Source organism: Candoia aspera, chromosome 5 (genome assembly GCF_035149785.1).
Source record: "Candoia aspera isolate rCanAsp1 chromosome 5, rCanAsp1.hap2, whole genome shotgun sequence".
Classification (NCBI taxonomy): domain Eukaryota; kingdom Metazoa; phylum Chordata; class Lepidosauria; order Squamata; family Boidae; genus Candoia; species Candoia aspera.
In genome coordinates, this window is record NC_086157.1 from 108934580 (window position 1) to 108953538 (window position 18959).

The 18959-nt window shown below is 40.4% G+C and overlaps 1 protein-coding gene across 1 annotated transcript in view; it reads left to right on the forward strand.

Moving 5' to 3' along the window:
* The window catches only part of LOC134499267 (protocadherin Fat 3-like), a 65247-nt gene that overhangs the window by 23512 nt on the left and 22776 nt on the right, over positions 1–18959 (forward strand). The window contains exons 6-7 of the mRNA XM_063305918.1: positions 5510–5644; positions 8369–8526. Coding sequence (XP_063161988.1) covers positions 5510–5644; positions 8369–8526 — 293 coding nt within the window. The remainder of the gene's footprint in view (positions 1–5509; positions 5645–8368; positions 8527–18959) is intronic.

Here is an 18959-nt window from a genome sequence, read left to right on the forward strand (position 1 = left end):
TCATACAGAGCTGTCACATTAAATGATTAGCTCCTTCCTATGTACCTCTTGGTAGGAACTCGCTCTTTCTCAAGTAGGAAACAATCGAAACACGGCAAAGATTGATTACAAGGCTGCACATTGATTTTATTGCTTGGTGTCAAAGATTTTGCCAGAGGTTAAAAGGTTGTGAAAACATGCCATGCTTTGTTCCAAAATCTCAGCAGGCTTGTCTTCCCACAAGCCAATGTATGTTCATGACTCTTGCAGCCTTTTTGTCCACGTAACTTGTCTCTCTGTCAGCCAGAGAGACTTGTTGAAAATTATTGCCTGACATGACATAAAATTTAATTGTGTTCTGAAAACAAATATCCTATGCATACAGATCTGTACGCAGTGCTGATGTGATACCATGATACATGAAAAGGGCCAGCAGTATCAGCTGGATAATCAGAAATTTCTATAGAGACTATTTTAGTTATTCATTGTTGGTTTTTGGAACAAATACATTATAACCCTGCTACTGAATTCCCTGAGCATTTCAGAAACACATGGTGAGAATAAGGATTGTCTCCACATTTGGAAGAGAGACCATAATGTTTAACCACTATTGTTGATAATATTTCCAGGGAGAAAGCAACCTTGATAATGAGGATAAAATCAGTTTATTGACTTTGTATTAGATTTCTACGCCCAGCTTAATGGCAACGCCAAACCGATCTGATCTCAAAAAGCTAAACTGAACTTATTTTGTTTAGTGCTTGGATGGAAGATACTAGAAAAGATCAGGCTTCTAGGCTAAACTGGGAAATCCCCCTCCCCAAATCAAATGGTATAATGGCAAGCTACTTCCGTTTTGGCCCCAAGAAACATGGAATTGTCCTTGAAGGCACTAAGAGTTGAGTTTCATTCAAAGAAGACTTTACCTTGACATTCCTATGTTGCTGTTTCTCTGTGAATCCTCCCCCCTCCCATTTTATCTTGACAACACCAAACCTGTAAACTTGATTGGGATGAGAGATATTGATCCAAAGTCAGCCAATGAACTTCCATTTTTAAACAGGACCACCAGTTAAAAGTGTAGTGGGTGTACAGGTAGTCCTCAACTTACGACCATTCGTTTAACAGTGGTCCGAAGTTATGACGGCCTCAGAATGGGTACTTTACAGCATGTAAAGCACTTCCAAATTTCACAAAACATCACCCCCCCTGCAGTCCCATGATTGCATTTCAGGTGCTTGGCAACCGGCTCACATTTATGACCGCTTGCAGCATCCCGTGATCACATTTTGCAACTTTTTTGCCACTCTCCAGCAAAAAACACCCATTGGAGAAGCCACATGAATTTTCAGCATCTTTTATAGAACAGCATCTGATTACTATAAATGAGTTTTATAGTACTCGTTTATTTTAAAGTTAATTGACTCTCTCTACTGAAGAAACTGGGCACCTTTCCCCATCCTGATGCTCTCCACATGTCTAAGGCACCAAGTCCTTGTCATTCATTCATTCATTCATAATTTGGATTTGTAAGGTTAATGATGAAATGCCTCAAGGCAGCACACAGGACAAGATGAAAACACTACAGTAGAAAAAGAATCAAATAGCAAACAACTGTCCAACGAGTATTTAAACAATTAAAACAATCATATTATACTAGCAGGTTTATGAAACCCCATGATCTGGGGCCTGCTGGAAGAGCCAGTTTTATGGCCTTCCTGAAGGACAGCTGGGGCTGGGCCATGCAGACCTTGAGGGACTGCTGTTCCTGAGAGCAGGAAGGTTGATTGAAAAAGCACACTTCTGAGTTCCATAAGATGACATTTTGTAAACTGATGGGACCTGTCTGGGAGTGTGGCAGTCTGTAAGTGGTAAAATAAATATTAGTCCTGGCAGTATAAATTAGATCAGCTTGCCTTGAAAACAATCCAAATGAAATTCGACACTAGCTCTGTTGTAACCTCCCCAGGAGACACTGCCACAGCCAGGAGGCCTCTACCAAAAGGACTCTTGACTAACCATGTTGATTGCAGAGGGACATGGAGAAGGATCTCTGAAGACATGGGATTCCTGTAGGTGTGAGTGATAGTGTAAAACATTAATGTAATGCAATGACAAGGCAAACCTTGTCTACCTACCATTTCCTTTATGCTCTGATGTTCTCCCTGCCCATTTTGCTCTAGATGCAAGTTGACAGACGCAAATACTTCTATTGCTCAGGGACTTTTCTCCCTCTTTCTTAATTTGCACTTAATCTTTGAGCCAGTCTAGGAGACCCAGAAGCAGCACATGAGTAGAACTTGGCCTTTGCATGCACTCATTTCCCCTGAGTTCCTTCGCTTCAAGAATTGGGAAGTTTGATACCATGTGTTTGCATGGCTGTGGAGGTCATATGGTAGGCGAACATTTCAGCATTAACTCAGTAGCTCAGACTGTGTCCAAATTGAATTCAGTTGGTAAAGATTCTCAAAGCAGCAGCCATTGATCTAATCCATCTCCCAGCATAGTTACGGTGACCATCCATCCTGTATTATAAAGGACAGTCCTTTATTTCAAAAAGCTGTCCTTTAGATTGATTTATTTTTCACTTTTGTCCTTTATTCTGGTCATTTAACTTTGACCGTACAAATTAACACTACAAATTGCAACACTTAATACACAGTCTTTCACATTGAATTGCCTTTTTAAAATAAATTTACATTTACTGTTTGATTTTAGAAATTTTACTAGAATATGCGTTTTTGTAAAGTTTTACTTGGTTTTGCTCTTTGTAAAACAAAGTTATAAACATTAAAAAATATATTCTTATGAATCTCTTTCAGATTTCCCCCTTTTTCAGGGTTCTTCTTTCTTTTTTTCCAAGAAAATATGCTCACTGTATGCGTAGTACAAATTTCTTTAAATCTTGGAGTGTTATGGTGGTGAATTTCCTTTTTCTGAGAACAGCAGCCAGTGATGTGGCATTGAGACCTATTCATTGTCCTATCCCATCCCTCCCCTTCAGTTATATGCAGTGTTAGGGATACCATTTGCAATATTTATCCAGATTTTTTAATTCTCCAGTTTTCTTTTAGTTCCCCTAAAGAAGAGTTTCAGACCAAGCTTGGCCCTTTTGTAGCATACTCTAAAAAGTCTGCTTTAGGATACAGGCATGAGAGGCTCAGAGCAGACACGAAATCTGCTTTAATTTAAATGTAAACTAATTAAATTAATTTAAAATACACTTTCTGTTATTACTCTAGGTGTACTAAAGCATGTTCATTTCTTGTAGCATTAAAAATTGTAGCTTGGTGGCAACTTCTGCAGGCATCTGGGCACCTAAGTTAGAACGTAGTGCCTGTCCTTGATTTTAACCCCAATTGTGACCCACCATACAGGAGTTTACTAGGCAAAATCAGAAGCTTTGTCAAACTCATAGCAAGGAGCAAGATACAAATGACTGCATTTAGCTTTGTTGGTCAAAAAGTTTAAAAGCTGTTGCACCCTTGACTGAGTCATATTCACGGTGTTCCTCATTTTCATCTAATTTTGATCAAAATGAATGAAAATAGTGCAATCCCCTTCTGAGCTGCACATGCTCAGCATGTTGATCTGGATGGCTTTGGGGAAAACTAGTAAAATTTTGTAAATTAATAAAATGGCTTTGGTTCCAGGCATGGGGTTAACGTTTATGATTTGTTTGAGGCCTCTGTTTTGTTTTGTTGATTTTGCTGTTTATCAGATTATCTCAATCTGGACTGTCTTTCTGATTTTATGTTTTCAGCTTTTATGGTTTTTTCCTAGTTTTGTATGCTGCCCACTGGAGTTGGGCGGCCAATAAATTTAAATAAATAAATAATAAAACTGCTTGAACCTATATGAAGCATTGACCAAGGATAATTTTCCTTGGATTTTTTATGGCAGTCAAATCTGGTTTAAAAATTGACTCCACATGATACCTCCTTTGCAGCTATACTATAATTCTCTCCTGGGTTCTCGCTAAATTTAAAAGTCATCCTTTTTTCACTGTCCTTTTGGTCATTAAAAAAAAACATTTTGAAATACTACCTAGATTTGTAATTACTATCTTGTTACAAGGATGAACCCCACAAAATGTCCCATTGAAACACATTTTCTCATCTTTTCCACTCTTCTTCACTCTTCCATCCTGTCCACTTATTCTCTCAAATTATTTTCTCAAATCTCTTCACTAATTTTACCAGAGAGCAAAACTTTCCAGTAGGAACTTGCAATTTACAAACCATTTTTACTGACATATTTACCTGGCATCTTCCATTCAATCGTATAGGCTCTAGCTATGTTTTCAGGCTCCTGCCCTTTAATTTAAATATTTATCGGTTCTTTTATTTAGATTTAGGTTCTGTTATTTTAATTGCATTTTGATTGCTGCATCCAATCAGAGGTCACAGTGCTGTCAAGCCGTTGAGCTACCATTCATTCATACACTGATTCAGACTTTAAGATTGTTTAGAAGGAAGTCCGGAAATAGTCTTTCACTCTTTTTATTAAAGGAAGAGCCATATTAGGGAGGAAGTTCACCTTGGGCTCTAATCATGCACCTTCCTGAAAGATCTCTGTTTTGCTGAATTCACACACGCAAAACTGACCTTTTCATTTTTGCTCAGCCCTTGATAGAAGGGCTCTGGTTCCAACTTGTCAAGACTGCAGAAAGCTTTTGTTCAAATATAGCTCCATAAGAAAACTCTGGTAAGGGAAGGAGACAGGAATGAGCTCAGTAGAGATGGAAGGGAAGGAAGGAGAAGTAAGGGGGAGGAGTGCATAGGTCTGAAGAGAGGGGAAAGAAAGACACCAGGAAGCTTCCTGAGTTGGGTCTGAATCATGACATACATATTGGGCAATGAGGTGTTTACACCAGCCTAGAATTGTTGCATAGGAAGTAAGGGCTATCAGGTTCTTCCAGGCCAGAAATCTGAAGGCACGAACTCCCCCACATCAACCAGCCACCACTTAAGTTTTATTTTTCTTCAGAGGCCTTCCTCCACCTATATCCACCTCCTTAGGTTAGGCAGTTAGTTACCGGAGAGAAAAACTTTCCGGTAGGAACTTGCAATTTACAAACCTTATTTATTGACATATTTACCTGGCATCTTCCATTCAATCGTATAGGCTCTAGCTGTATTTTCAGGCCCCTGCCCTTTAATTTATATATTTATCAGTTCTTTTATTTAGATTTAGGTTCTGTTATTTTAACTGCATTTTGATGGTTGCTTTTTTGTTGTGTGTTTTCCTGCTGTGGGAACTCCAAAGTAGCCTAGATGTCAGGTTCAATTCAAATTGATGATGGGGAGTCAGCTAAGATGAATGTGGGTGGGGAGGGAAGTGCCCTGTTTTAAGCTTTTCCACTGTCCCAGCCTTTGCTGCCTTTAGAGGCTGCTCATGTCTTCAGAGGACTCAAATCATGCTTTTGTCTGGTCTGAGGATCACGTAAGGGAAAAGTTAATTGACGTCTCACATTACTTTGTCTGTGAATAAAGTGGGTCTGTTTCTTTCCTTCTTGTGTATACAACAGGAGGATTGTGTCCAGGTTCTAATGATCCTTGCACAGAAAAGCCTTGCCCAGGAGACATGCAGTGTGTAGGCTACGAAATCAACCAGAGACTGTTCATCTGTCAGTGTCCACCTGGGAAGCTTGGAGAATGTTCAGGTAGACTATTTGTCTGATGCTGTATCATTTTGCTCAGGTCTTTAAGCCCTGTCAATCTTTCCTTCTAAGCCCTCTTCAGCTCAACATCTCAAAATGGCCCATTATTTGTCTAGAAGATTTATATGGCCGCCTATCATATGCAGTAATCCCAGGCAGCTTACAAGAAAGTCAATGAAAAGTCGCCATAAAAACACTTCATAACCTTCCCACAATGGTGTCATGATAACCCATAGGCCATACTCTCTGGCTCATCCCCATCCTTGCCTGGTTCTTGGGGAAGAATCAGGTATTTTATGGCCTTTTATTTCTTTATATTATATTTAGGGAAGCTTGGACTGATAATTCTGTAACTGGTAACAATGGTTACCAAAATACTGAAAACTGTCTTTGCAAAAAAATTGAAACTTTTGTCCTAACTGTCTAAGATGGCAATAAATATAATAATAAAAGAAAAAAATAGTTTCATTATTTTTCAGAAATAAAAAATTCCTGGAACAGAGAAGTGTATTAGTAATTCTTGATGTTCTGGAAACCCCTGAAGACCTGGTTATGCCACCAGGCCTTGGAGTCCCAGAGAACTGGATGCATGTTTAGATGGCTCCACTTTGAGGTGGACATACTCATTCTCTCTCTGCCTGGGGTTTGTACATGTTTTAATTTTAAGTAACTTCTAATTTTCTAATGTTGACTTTTTATATTTTTTAAATGCTTGTTTTATATATGTATGGTTTTTTAAAAAAAACATTGTTTTGTACACTGACCAGAGCCACTTCTTGTGAGATGGGTGGCTACTGTATATAAATACATATACATACATGGTGAAAGGTGAAAGGTCCCCTGTGGAAGCACCAAGTCATGTCTGACCCTTTGGGGGGATGCGGCTTTCGCGACATTTTCCTGGCAGACTATAGCGGGGTGGTTTGCCATTGCCCTCCCCAGTCGTCACCTTCCCCAGCAAGCTGGGTGCTCGTTTTACCGACCTCGGAAGGATGGAAGGCTGAGTCGACCTGAGCCGGCTACCCAAGAATCCGGCTTCCGCTGGGATCGAACTCAGGTTGTGGGGAGAGTTTTCGGTTGCAGTACCGCCACCTACCACCCTGTGCCACACGAGGCTGTTACATACATACATACATACATACATACATACATACATTCTTAGGAGGGAAAAAAAAGAAGGAAATGGGTAGAATGGATGGGGCTATTTGAGTTGGACTTGAGATGAAACTGTCCAGCTGCTAAAGAGGTCTCTTGTGTGAGGCCATGTGGTAGAGCTCGTAACCTGGAGATAGTTAAGTAAGTGGTTCAAAATACTAGACCCTTCTAAAGGCTGGCTTAATGAAATGTGTCAGCTCTTACCCTTTGATTTAGCTTTGCATCACAAGGGAGGCAATGTTTCCATATGGTCTAAGTTCAATTCGTTGTTTAAAATTGAATCAGCACATTGAAACTGATGATAGACAGTTTTAACAGCCAGAGAGAGAAAGAGAAGATTCTTCTTCATATTTTTTTCCTTTATTTTGAGTGTTTAGTATTTCATGATTTTGCTTTTTAAAAAAAATTCTGGGGGAATTGTTTTTCTTTCCTTATTTTTCCTCATTTCATATCTCTTTTTGTATAATAGATTTCTTTTTTAAAATCTATAGCTTTCATACCATACTAATACAGTTCTGTAGTTCTGTTGCTATTTAGCTTATATACATCATTACAAACTAATAACTAAGGCTTTCCAAGAAATGGTAATTGTAATTTTTTAAAACTTTAATGACATATTTTAAAAGAAAAAATACTAGACCGCAATGAGCCAGATGGAAATCTAATGGACCATTTCTCAACCTTGGCAACTTGAAGATGTGTGGACTTCAACTTCCAGAATTCCCCAGCCAGCCATGTTATTTTGCTTCCATGCTGGAATTCTGGGAGTTGAGGTCCACACATCTTCAAGTTGCCAAGGTTGAGAAATGCTGTGCTACAGTGATATACTGATCAATCCCTTTGCTTGCATCACTGAGAGTCCTGCATTGGGTCAGGACTCTCAGTGACTTACCCAAGACTTCACAAAATATCCCAGTTTCATTATTATTTGTAACTGCAAAAACCAAGTGGGTTGGGGAAGTATTCGTAGGTTATGGCATCTGGGCAATAAGCTGTGCCTGATTTGATGAGCCACAAGTTGTACTAGCCTACCACAATGGTATACTCGGGGAGTCAGCAGGAAGCAGGGCCACAGTGTTGCAACGCAGGCCCTGCCCATTTTGATGCGCATCACAATGTCAGATGCACATCAAAAGAGGACGGAGCAATCAGCACAACATGGCTTTTGTCATTCTGATAAAAACAACAAGGGCCTGCAGATGATGCTGGACCACCACAAGAATACAAAAATGATAAAAAAAATATATTTTACGTATGGTCTTGTTCATTCACCACAAACAGATTAGCATCGTTTTATGCACAGCAATAATTCTTACTAAGAAAGAACAGTTCCTGCCTTATTAGTTCATTAATCTTCGTTAGCATAAGGTATGGATACCACAGGGACAGGTTTTTAAGCTGTCAAAGTTGTGGTTTGTTTTTAAGATTCTTCCTTATCAGCCTTGTTAACCATGCATCTTCCTTAATTAACTTTCTGTTCCCCCCTGGTAAGGGATAGGATAATCTCCAGTGTTTGGTTTTGGAAGGCACAAAATAAAACACTGTAATCTGTTTTCTAAATGGTTATTTCAGGACACACTTCCCTTAGCTTTGCTGGGAATAGTTACATCAAATACCGGGTTTCTGAAAATAGCAAGAACGAAGAATTCAAATTGGCTCTCCGTCTGCGGACTCTGCAAAGCAACGGAATTATAATGTACACCAGAGCAAATCCCTGTATAGTTCTGAAGGTAATTAAAATCAGTTTTATCTTTTCCCCCAGGTTTTTTTTTTTTTTTTGGATTATATGTTTCTCTCTCTCTTTAGACCCTATTGGAAATGTGGTTCCTGTTTTGGCAGGAAAAATCCAGCCTTTTCAGTTTTGAGAGTGATAAAGAAAGCAAGCTCAGTTTTAGCAACAATGATGGAAATGTCTTGTTTCTGTGAACTGCATTTCTATTGAAAGAAGCTCCAGGATGAGTAAAAGGGTAACAGCAAGACGGAGTAACTTACTTTGTACCTTACTAGCTGTATCTGCCAAGGCCAGGAATGTTAGAAGAATTTTGCTGCAGGTAGATTTGGGCTTTTCATTCTAATGGACCGGTGATGCAGGGAAGAATAGCAAAAACAAAGTCTGCCATCTATTCTTCCCAAGCAAAAAATCCATATCGCTTTTGGAAAAGTAGGAGATGGCCAGATTCTTCCTTTTTCATAGCCAAAATACCCTTCCTGCTAATAGCAGCACTAGGATCCCATCAGAGGCTGATTTGTGTAATGACCATGTCATTGTTTGACATGTTTAGTTGCCCGGTCAGTTCAGGAAGCGCTGCAGTCTTGGAAACCCTGCATTGCTAAGAGCATGTAGAAAGTGGGGTTTCTACAAAAAAAAACAAGATACCCAGACTCTGTCTAATTTGAGTCTTGGCCCTTTGATATGCAAGATATGTAGAAATGACCCCTCTCTCTAAACTCCACTTTAGAGAATTAGAAACTGCAGCAGGGCAGGGGGGAGGCATAGCGTGCTTCTGTGTGGATAGACTGAAGTAGCTTTTTAACAGCTATTGTGGTTCATGTTTTTAAAACTATGATATAGAATGTGTCTTTTATGCAGAAAATCTGAGTTTAAGCCCTTGGTTTCTCCAGTTTCATAAGGATCAGGTAATAAATGATGTGAATGATGTAGATTAATTGAGGTAGATGAATATACTGTAGCTCCCAAGTAGCCTTTGCTGAGCTAAAAAGACAAGTAGCCCAACTTGGTATAAAGGAACTTGGTGTGCTCTGATGCTAACCCTCCTTTGAGGGTTTTGGAAGGCAGAGATCTATAAGGGTTATTTTTTTAAAATTGGCAAGTTTCAGATCATGCAATGCAGGTAACAATTTGCATATGTAACCCAATAGCATGATGTGTCCTAATTCACAAATACCACCAATCATAATGTGGTTGGCTTGTTTATGGCTGAGTATGATGTTTGAAGCCACCATTGTGGCTTAGCATGATGGGTCAACTACGCTAGTATGGTTTATATAACAAACCTTGGTCAAACCATGATTAAAATTCCTGGTTTAGTATCATGCATGAACTAGGTTTGGGTTAATTCAGAGTGAGTCCATGCTGATGTTGAATTTTGTATAGTTATTCCTATCAGCTGTATCCTCAATATCTCAGGACTGATAGTAACCGAAGCTATTTAAACATTTTGGCCAAATATAAACATGAGTGTGCACCTTCCAGGAAAAGAAGCAGTGATGTTTCCTGGCTGCTAAAACTTGCTCCAGTTAAGAGACGTTCTTGCATCTGTTCTGGCAGAGACTCGGAGCTGACTCAAACACTCTTCAAGCCTCATGGTACAGTCCCACCTGGTGGAGTGCTAATTTGCTAGCACAGTGGGGTCAAGTTCCTCCAGCGTATGACTTCGTTCAACTCAGGCCTATTTACTGTAGCCACAGGCTAAAACAAAAGCAACATTCAACAAAAAGCAAAGCCAAAATAGTAACAGCAGCTATTGCAAAGTACAGAGCAGACTCCTACTTCTCACTCCCTTTACTCCAGGCACTTTTCTTCCTTCCACTCATTGCTAGAGCAAAGCAGCATCTGGAGCAATAAACCAAAAGGGTAGTTTTCAGCAACCCCATTATTATGCAGGTAGGCCATTCCAGGTCTCTGCTCATTCATTCTAACTGTTAGGACTAAGCTACTGCAGCACACTGAATTTCCCGCTTGTAGAGCAAAGTAGAGCATGGTCTGATATTTAAAAAAGGGTAGATTATGGATTTCTTCCCACATGCCTGCTTTTGTTCTTCCATGAGCAGAGAGCCTAGCTCATTTGGAAAAGTACTCTTCAGTGCCTTTTCTGGTGAAGCTTTTTTGATCAGCAAAGTCTCTCAGATGTCAGGGGAAGACAGCTTGTTTTTATTATGCATACATTTTGACTGAGTTCACATAACGTTGGATAGCTTGTTATTTCACATGTTGTAGGAACCCAACTACTTTCTTAGCATCTTGTGGGAACCAGGCTGTTGCATTGCATTGCATTATATATTGTTTGGCCATTGCACTATTTGTGAACATAACAATTGTGTTGAGTTAACGAGGGTTTAAGATTTAGCACATAAATTATATTTGAAATCAGAACATCTATGCCACCCTACTACATGTTCTATCACTAAGCTGGTTCCATATTTCATCATCTGGAATTTCTGCTGTCGCACTTGCTTTAGCCTTTCTCTGACAAACCTGGGTTGAGGGCAACATAGCAAGTTACAAAGCATACAGCAATGCCTTAAAGCAAACCAGACATTAGTTCCATCTTGTCCAGGATTGTAGCTGCTGACTAACAATAATTGTTTGCAGTTTCTCCAACCCTATTTGGACATGTTGGGATTTGAACCTGGAACTCTCTGTATGCAAGGCAGGAGCTTTGCCAATGAACCAGAGAGTTAGCCAAGATGGTAGAGCAAAAGAGGTAGATCAAGAGGTATCTTCTCTTTGCTGATAATTTCTTAAAGTGCAAAGGGTTGAGAAACCAGTGAGCAGTCCAATGTTCTGATGAAAGCTGAGTTCAAACTCAGTTACCCTGTAGGTTCTGTGCATTCTGGTAGGAGATGGTGTAGGATTCCAACCAGCAGGGGAAATCAAGATACCTAGAAGCACTACTTCTGTGAAGAGACGAATGTTTGGTTGCTAGGCCTCATGGTGGAAAGAGCTAAGGGAGTACTGAAGAACTTTAAGGCTCTCCTACTGGATACTCAGATTTGATTCATGATGTCCAGAGCATTTGCCTTTCCCAGATGGAACATATGCTGCCTGTGTAGTCAGGTTTGTTGTTCTTTATTCGTTCAGTCGCTTCCGACTCTTCGTGACTTCATGGACCAGCCCACGCCAGAGTTTCCTGTCGGTCGCAAACACCCCCAGCTCCCTCAGGGATGAGTCCGTCACCTCTAGAATATCATCCATCCACCTTGCCCTTGGTCGGCCCCTCTTCCTTTTGCCCTCCACTCTCCCTAGCATCAGCATCTTCTCCAGGGTGTCCTGTCTTCTCATTGTGTGGCCAAAGGATTTCAGTTTTGCCTTTAATATCATTCCCTCCAGTGAGCAGTCTGGCTTTATTTCCTGGAGGATGGACTGCTTTGATCTTCTGGCAGTCCAAGGCACTCTCAGGATTTTCCTCCAACACCACAGTTCAAAAGCATCGATCTTCCTTCGCTCAGCCTTCCTTATGGTCCAGCTCTCACAGCCATATGTTACTACTGGGAATACCATTGCTTTAACTATGTGGACCTTTGTTGTCAGTGTGATGTCTCTGCTCTTAACTATTTTATCGAGATTTGTCATTGCTCTTTTCCCAAGGATTAAACGTCTTCTGATTTCCTGACTGCAGTCAGCATCTGCAGTAATCTTCACACCTAGAAATAAAAAGTCTTCCACTGCTTCTACATTTTCTCCCTCTATTTGCCAGTTATCGATCAAGCTGGTTGCCATCATCTTGGTTTTTTTGAGGTTTAGCTGCAAGCCAGCTTTTGCACTTTCTCCTTTCACCTTCATCATCATAAGACTCCTCAGTTCCTCTTCGCTTTCAGCCATCAAAGTGGTATCATCTGCATATCTGAGATTGTTAATGTTTCTTCCAGCGATTTTAACTCCAGCCTTGGATTCCTCAAGCCCAGCATGTCGCATGATGTGTTCTGCATACAAGTTGAATAGGTAGGGTGAGAGTATACAGCCCTGCCGTACTCCTTTACCAATCTTAAACCAGTCCGTTGTTCCGTGGTCTGTTCTTACTGTTGCTATTTGGTCGTTATACAGATTCTTCAGGAGGCAGACAAGATGACTTGGTATCCCCATACCGCTAAGAACTTGCCCCGATTTTTTATGGTCCACACAGTCAAAGGCTTTAGAATAGTCAATAAAACAGAAATAGGTGTTTTTCTGAAACTCCCTGGCTTTTTTCATTATCCAGCAGATATTGGCAATTTGGTCCCTAGTTCCTCTGCCTTTTCTAAACCCAGTTTGTACATCTGGCAATTCTCGCTGCATGAATTGCTGAAGTCTCCTGTGACGAAAATAACGTCTCTTTTAGGCGTGTTGTCCAGTAGGTGCTGCAGATCCTCATAGAACTGCTCTACTTCAGCTTCTTCAGCATCTGTGGTTGGGGCGTATATTTGGATCACTGTGATGTTAGATGGCTTGCCCTGAATTCGAATTGAGATCATTCTGTCGTTTTTTGGGTTGTATCCAAGCACTGCTTTAGCCACTTTACTATTAATTATGAAGGCTACTCCATTTCTTCTGTGGTCCTCTTGTCCACAGTAGTAGATCTGGTGGTCATTTGATGTGAAGTGGCCCATTCCAGTCCATTTCAGTTCACTGACTCCCAAAATGTCTATCTTTAATCTTGACATCTCACCAATAACCACATCCAATTTGCCCTGGCTCATAGATCTTACATTCCAGGTTCCAATGGTGTGTTGATCCTTAAAACATCGGATTCGCCGTTCACCGCCAGCACCGTCGGCCGCTAGCCGTCCTTTCGGCTTTGAGCTAGCTGCGTCATCACGTCTGGGGCTAGTTGAACTCATCCTCTGTTCCTCCCCAGTAGCATTTTGACCATCTTCCAACCTGGGGGTCTCATCTTCCGATGGTATACCGACATATCTCTGGTTGTACTGATCCATTTAGTTTTCACGGCAAGAATACTGGGGTGGGTTGCCATTACCTTCCCCAGGGATCGCATTTAGTCTGACCTCTCTGTCATGACCTTCCCGTCTTGGGTGGCCCTTCACGGTTTAGCTCATGGCATCATTGAGGTGCTCAAGCTCCAGCACCACGACAAGGTAATGATCCCTTGCTGAAGGTGTAGTCAGGTAGGGACAGAAATTAGTTAAACATATCACAAGTTGGTCCCCTCCCCCCCTCCCTCCCTCCCTCCCTCCCTCCCTCCCTTCCTTCCTTCCTTCCTTCCTTCCTTCCTTCCTTCCTCTAACCACTGATAGGATCTGGTCAGATAATATGTGTGGTAATAGGCACAGTATATTCATCAGTATGCATTGTATAAGTATATCTGGTCAGGTATTAAGTATATTTACATATTCAGTAAAATTCAATACAGATGAGTGTGCGGTTGTCATCTGCTACACCAATCAAGCCTTGCCTGAAATATTCATTGCTGAAGCAGCAAAAAGCCTTGGAAGTGATCCCAGTGTAGCAGGAGCTGTAGGAAGTAATATTTTAATAAATCTACCATTTTGCTCAAATGAACCTGAAACGTAATCCTCCTAACTAAATATTCCCCCGGATGGGTGGGTAGGCAGTCTTTTGCATTCAGGAACTGTGCCTGCAAGTCTAGGAAAATCCCCAAAGGACCATTTGATGGTTTTATTACCTATGCTGATACGCAGATATGGTTGACATCCAAGCACCTTTGCTAGGCTAATATTCTAAAATGATTTATTAGGGCCATTCATCTCATTCTGCCTATTTGGTGAGGCAATGAAAGTGCACCAATTTGTGTATTGGAGTTCCTGCCTGCCTGCCTTCCTGGCCAATTTAATGACTGTGTCTGTAGGTGTGCGTAGGTGCATGTGTGTCTATATGAATTATTGATCTGGGTTTTTTAATTTATGGTTTGGATTTACTGCATGTGTCATTCTGAGACCTTAGGCTAAAAAACAGGGATATGGAACTTGGTTCAAGGAGAAGCGACACAGGAGCTGAACAGCTGCGCTCCCCAGAATAGATGTGGTGGGACACAAAGGCAGGCAGAGCCAGCAAGGTCTGCTGGGGCGAGTTTGGCAAGATGGTGGACAGAGAGTTGCAGTGTGAGCCCCACTCCTTCTGAACAAGGGTAGAACACCTCCACACATGCACACCCTGCAGATGCTCCTGGGCAGAGCCAAGGTAAAACCTCCATTTGCTTAAATTCAACATTGTTGATGTTATTACTCCCAGAATATTTAACCATTCTCCTTCTCTGCCATAATAAACATTACAATTCCCTAGCAATTTTTGGAGGAGATTTGGAAGAGCGCACCTGAACTTTTCAGCATATGAATGTGGCCTTGGGGCCTGGGTCTGTGCATCCCTGCTGGCTGTGTGTTGTAGAAGTCGTGGTCCTCGTCTGCAGAGCTATTCTCTCCCAAAGGTTTGGGACCTGAACCCTTGAGTGGAAATACGATAAATCCTAAAAAAATTAATTTAATTTAATTTAATTTATTCAATTTAGGCCCAACTCCAAACCAACCCTGGGCAGAGTACAATACCTAACAGAATAAAAATAGGATATACTGATTCTGAAATAAACATCAAGAATTGATGGCAAATCTGGCTAACCATATCCACACACAATCTGGCAGAGTCCCTAACCCAAAGCCTGGGAGAACAGCCAGGTCTTTAAGGCTTTCCAGAATGCCATCTGGGTGGAAGCCACATGGACCTTAGGGGTATCTCATTCTAGAAGGCAGGCACCACCATAGAGAAAGCACACTTTCTCTGGCAGAGAGAGAAGGAGCGTGTGCCAGCTTCTCACAATGGGGGCATCCTTAGAAGCCTGCATGAGACCGTCTCACAAATAGTCAGGTCTGAAATTATGTATGGCTGAACCTGGAGGGCACCAACCTTGTTGGATCATTTGAAGTTTGATACCATGGGAGATACGAGATTCGTCAAGTTAACGAGCCCTATGCCATGTAGCGCTCTATAGGTCATAACAAGCATCTTGAATTGCACCTGGAGGCATAATAGTAACCAGTCCAGCTTGCAGAGCAGAGTTGTCACATGGGTATACCAAGATATGCCCTTATGGCTGCGCTTCTGCATTCTGGACCAGTTGAAGCTTCCAAGCCCCATGTAGAACACATTGCAGTCATTTGACTATTGAGCACTTCAGCTGCTACAAAATGTAGGAACTTGGCTATTTACCAGTGCAAAGTAGAAGGATTTCATGATGTCTGTGTTGAAAATCCTACAGTGGTTGCCAGCTGTTTTCTGCACTTAAAGTGTTGGTTTAACTTTTAAAGCCTAGATGATTTCAGTCCTGACTATTTGTGAGACGATCTCATGAAGGCTTCTAAGAATGCCCCCATTGTGAGAAGCTGGCACACGCTCCTTCTCTCTCTGCCAGGAGCATCTGCAGGGGGGGCTCCAAAAAGTCAAGGTGGCTTGCTCAACCACATTGAGTCAAAGCCTTGTCCCTTTTGTCCACAAATGTGATACAGGTAAAAAAGGGGACAGAGCTTCAATCACAAGTCATTAGTGACATCTAGACATTTTGGACACACATCCCTCCAGGGACACTGCTGCTCTCTTCCTGTAGAACATCTAAAAAGAAGGATCTTGTTCACCAGCCCTTTAACAGACAGCGGCTTTGTAATTCATATTTTAATGAAAAGTGTAGAAAGGTGGTGGAAGGAAGGGAAGGGAAGGGGTTACTGATTTCTCCCTGTAATCCCAACATACTCAGAGTTTTCTGGCCGTAATAGCTAAGATCAACAGAAGTATATGAAGACAGTCAGTACATCTAAGCCCAGATAGGTTTCCAGATTATTTGTTTATTAACTTGTCATTTCTGTATCTCCTTTCCTTCAGGAACTCATGGTGGTATGCATGATAGTCAATGAGCCTGTATGGCTGAGAGTGGGCTTGAATGGGCAGCCCAGCCCTAGTCCAGTTCTGTTGCCACTTCACTACCTGACTTACTATAACTGTCTCTAAAGAAGCCAACACTGCAAGATGTAGAATTCCTCTCCAGCTCAGATTCAGATTCAAGCTACAGAAAAATACCTTCTCATAAATCAAGCACAGACTTTCCAGAATATCAGCTTGATACAACAAGAATCCCTACTTTAAAAATGCATGATTGTGTAGACATTGTCGCTTGAGAATTAGAAATGTACAAGGGAATGTTGGGTCGGTATGGAAATTAGAAAAAACAATCCAATTTGGGGAAACAATCCATTCTTGTTCAGCAATAATTAATAATCAGCTCCTTGTGCTGTTTTTCAGGATAGACTCCACCTGGTGTCCTATTATGTCATTGCAAAGAAACTCTTGATTCACCATGTGCTATGTTGGAAAATAACAAAGACAGTATTCAGTAGCCATTTTAACTTTGCAACAGTAAAATTTTAGCAGGATTATTATAGAAATTCTAGAAAAGAAAGTATAAAGAGGAATCAAGGTGGGAAAACCATTTGCTTTTTGTCTGTGTTTTTCTAAGAATGAAAAACAAACACATGCCCTATTTTGCACTCAAAATGGAAGCATTATTGGGGAAATAGACGCATCAGAAAACTTATATCTGAAATGCATCCTTGGCATTTCATGTAGGTAGACTTAAAAGCATATGAAATCTATAGAGATGTATGATGCACTTAGCCAACCTTGGCTGATCTGGAAAGATCTAAGAGTTATACCTGGTTGGTAAGTGGTTGGGAGACCACAAGAAATGTCTGATAGACTAGACTGAGAAGCTGAAAGAGCGTCTCAAAAGAAGGCAATGCAAAGTTGCAGTAGTATCCAAGAAAAATATATGGCTATGCAGTCATCAAGAATCAAGCTCAGTTCAAGGGAAACTTTATCTGCTTTAAACACAAAATATACAGTACTTTCTGGACATTCTCTTTAAAAAGCATGCAGGAGAGGTGATATTGATACTAAAATCCTGATCATAACAGTAGTTCCTACTGTGTTTCACAATTTGCTGTTTTCCATTACATTTTACAGGTAAATTAGTATCATGAAAACTCCTGCTTCCCCTTCAGAGCTGTTTGTTTGCCACTTTTGGACATGGTGAAGACAGATGCTCCCTCTTTTAACCAAGTCACAGGACAGCTATTTGTGTTCCTCTATTTAAGTTTTTTAAAAAATGATTTAAAAATAACATTCCGTCAAACCTCCGTTTACCAGATCTCAATGCAAGGGTCTTCCTATGCAATGAACTAAATTTCCCTGGCAGTGTACAGAATGACATCACTGCATAAATGTTGCATTTTGCCTGAGTGATACAAAGTGCATCACTTGTGTCCATTTACATCGTTTGCATAATGATCAGGCAAATCATGTAATTTGTGTCATTCATTTGCACTGAATCTTCATTCAAAGGACGTACATTGTCTCAATGACCTTCTTTCATATTTAACAGACACTCTTGAATAACTGGGACTCCCTCCCCCATTAGTCGATTAAGACAAAATTTCATTGTGAGTTTCTTGAGTGTGTTGCCATTGGGCTGAGATATAGATAGATAGATAGATAGATAGATAGATAGATAGATAGATAGATAGATATAATTTTTATTAAGGAGTTTAACAATAATAAAGCATAATACAAACTGAAATCAGAAAGAGGGATAAGAACAGGAAAAAGGAAGTAAAAAGTGAAAAGTGCAAAGGAAAAAAAAGGAAAAAAGCAATATTTAAAGAAGTGGCTTCCAGTCTTCATCATAACAAGTACAAACAAACTTAGTATTTCTCCACCCCCTAAAAGGTTACATGCATGGATCGCTTGTTCCCATAACCCATCCCTTATCCATTTGCAAATCTATGAATCATTAATGTTTCCATCCAGATGTTGGCAAAAAGTCCATAAAGGGTTTCCAGAGTGTTATAAAGATATGTCTTATTTTAAAAAGCATGCAGGAGAGTATTCCTTCCTTTTGCTTCTAGTCCTTAATTCATTCAGATGCTGTCATAGGATTTGACCTCCCTTCAATTTTTCTTTCTCCCATCTCAAAGGTTTCTTCAAGTTTTTAACAACCTTCATTTGTAAATCTAGTAAAAAGTTATTATCCGGTCATTCTCTTGGCTTATCATATGTATTTCCATTTTGTCTGTTATCTCTGTCTTATAATCCAGAATTTATTTATTTTCCAGTAAATAAAGAATTTCTTTATTTTCCTTTTTTTCTTTTTTCCTGCATCAGGTAATATTTGTTTATCCCCTTCATCCTGTCGATCCTCCAAAATATTCCCTCTCACATCTTTCGTTTCTTCTTTAAAATCTTTTGCAAATAATACATCTATATAAGCAAACATTGTTGCTGACATTGTAGCTACTAGTTTCTGACCCCATTCTTCAAAACTCTCCTGAAATGTTTCAAATGTCATAGCATTGTCTATCATTTTATAGGTTCCATGAAAGACAGGCTTTTCTCTTTTTTTCCCCCTTCCTTCTTTCTCCTGCCTGACAT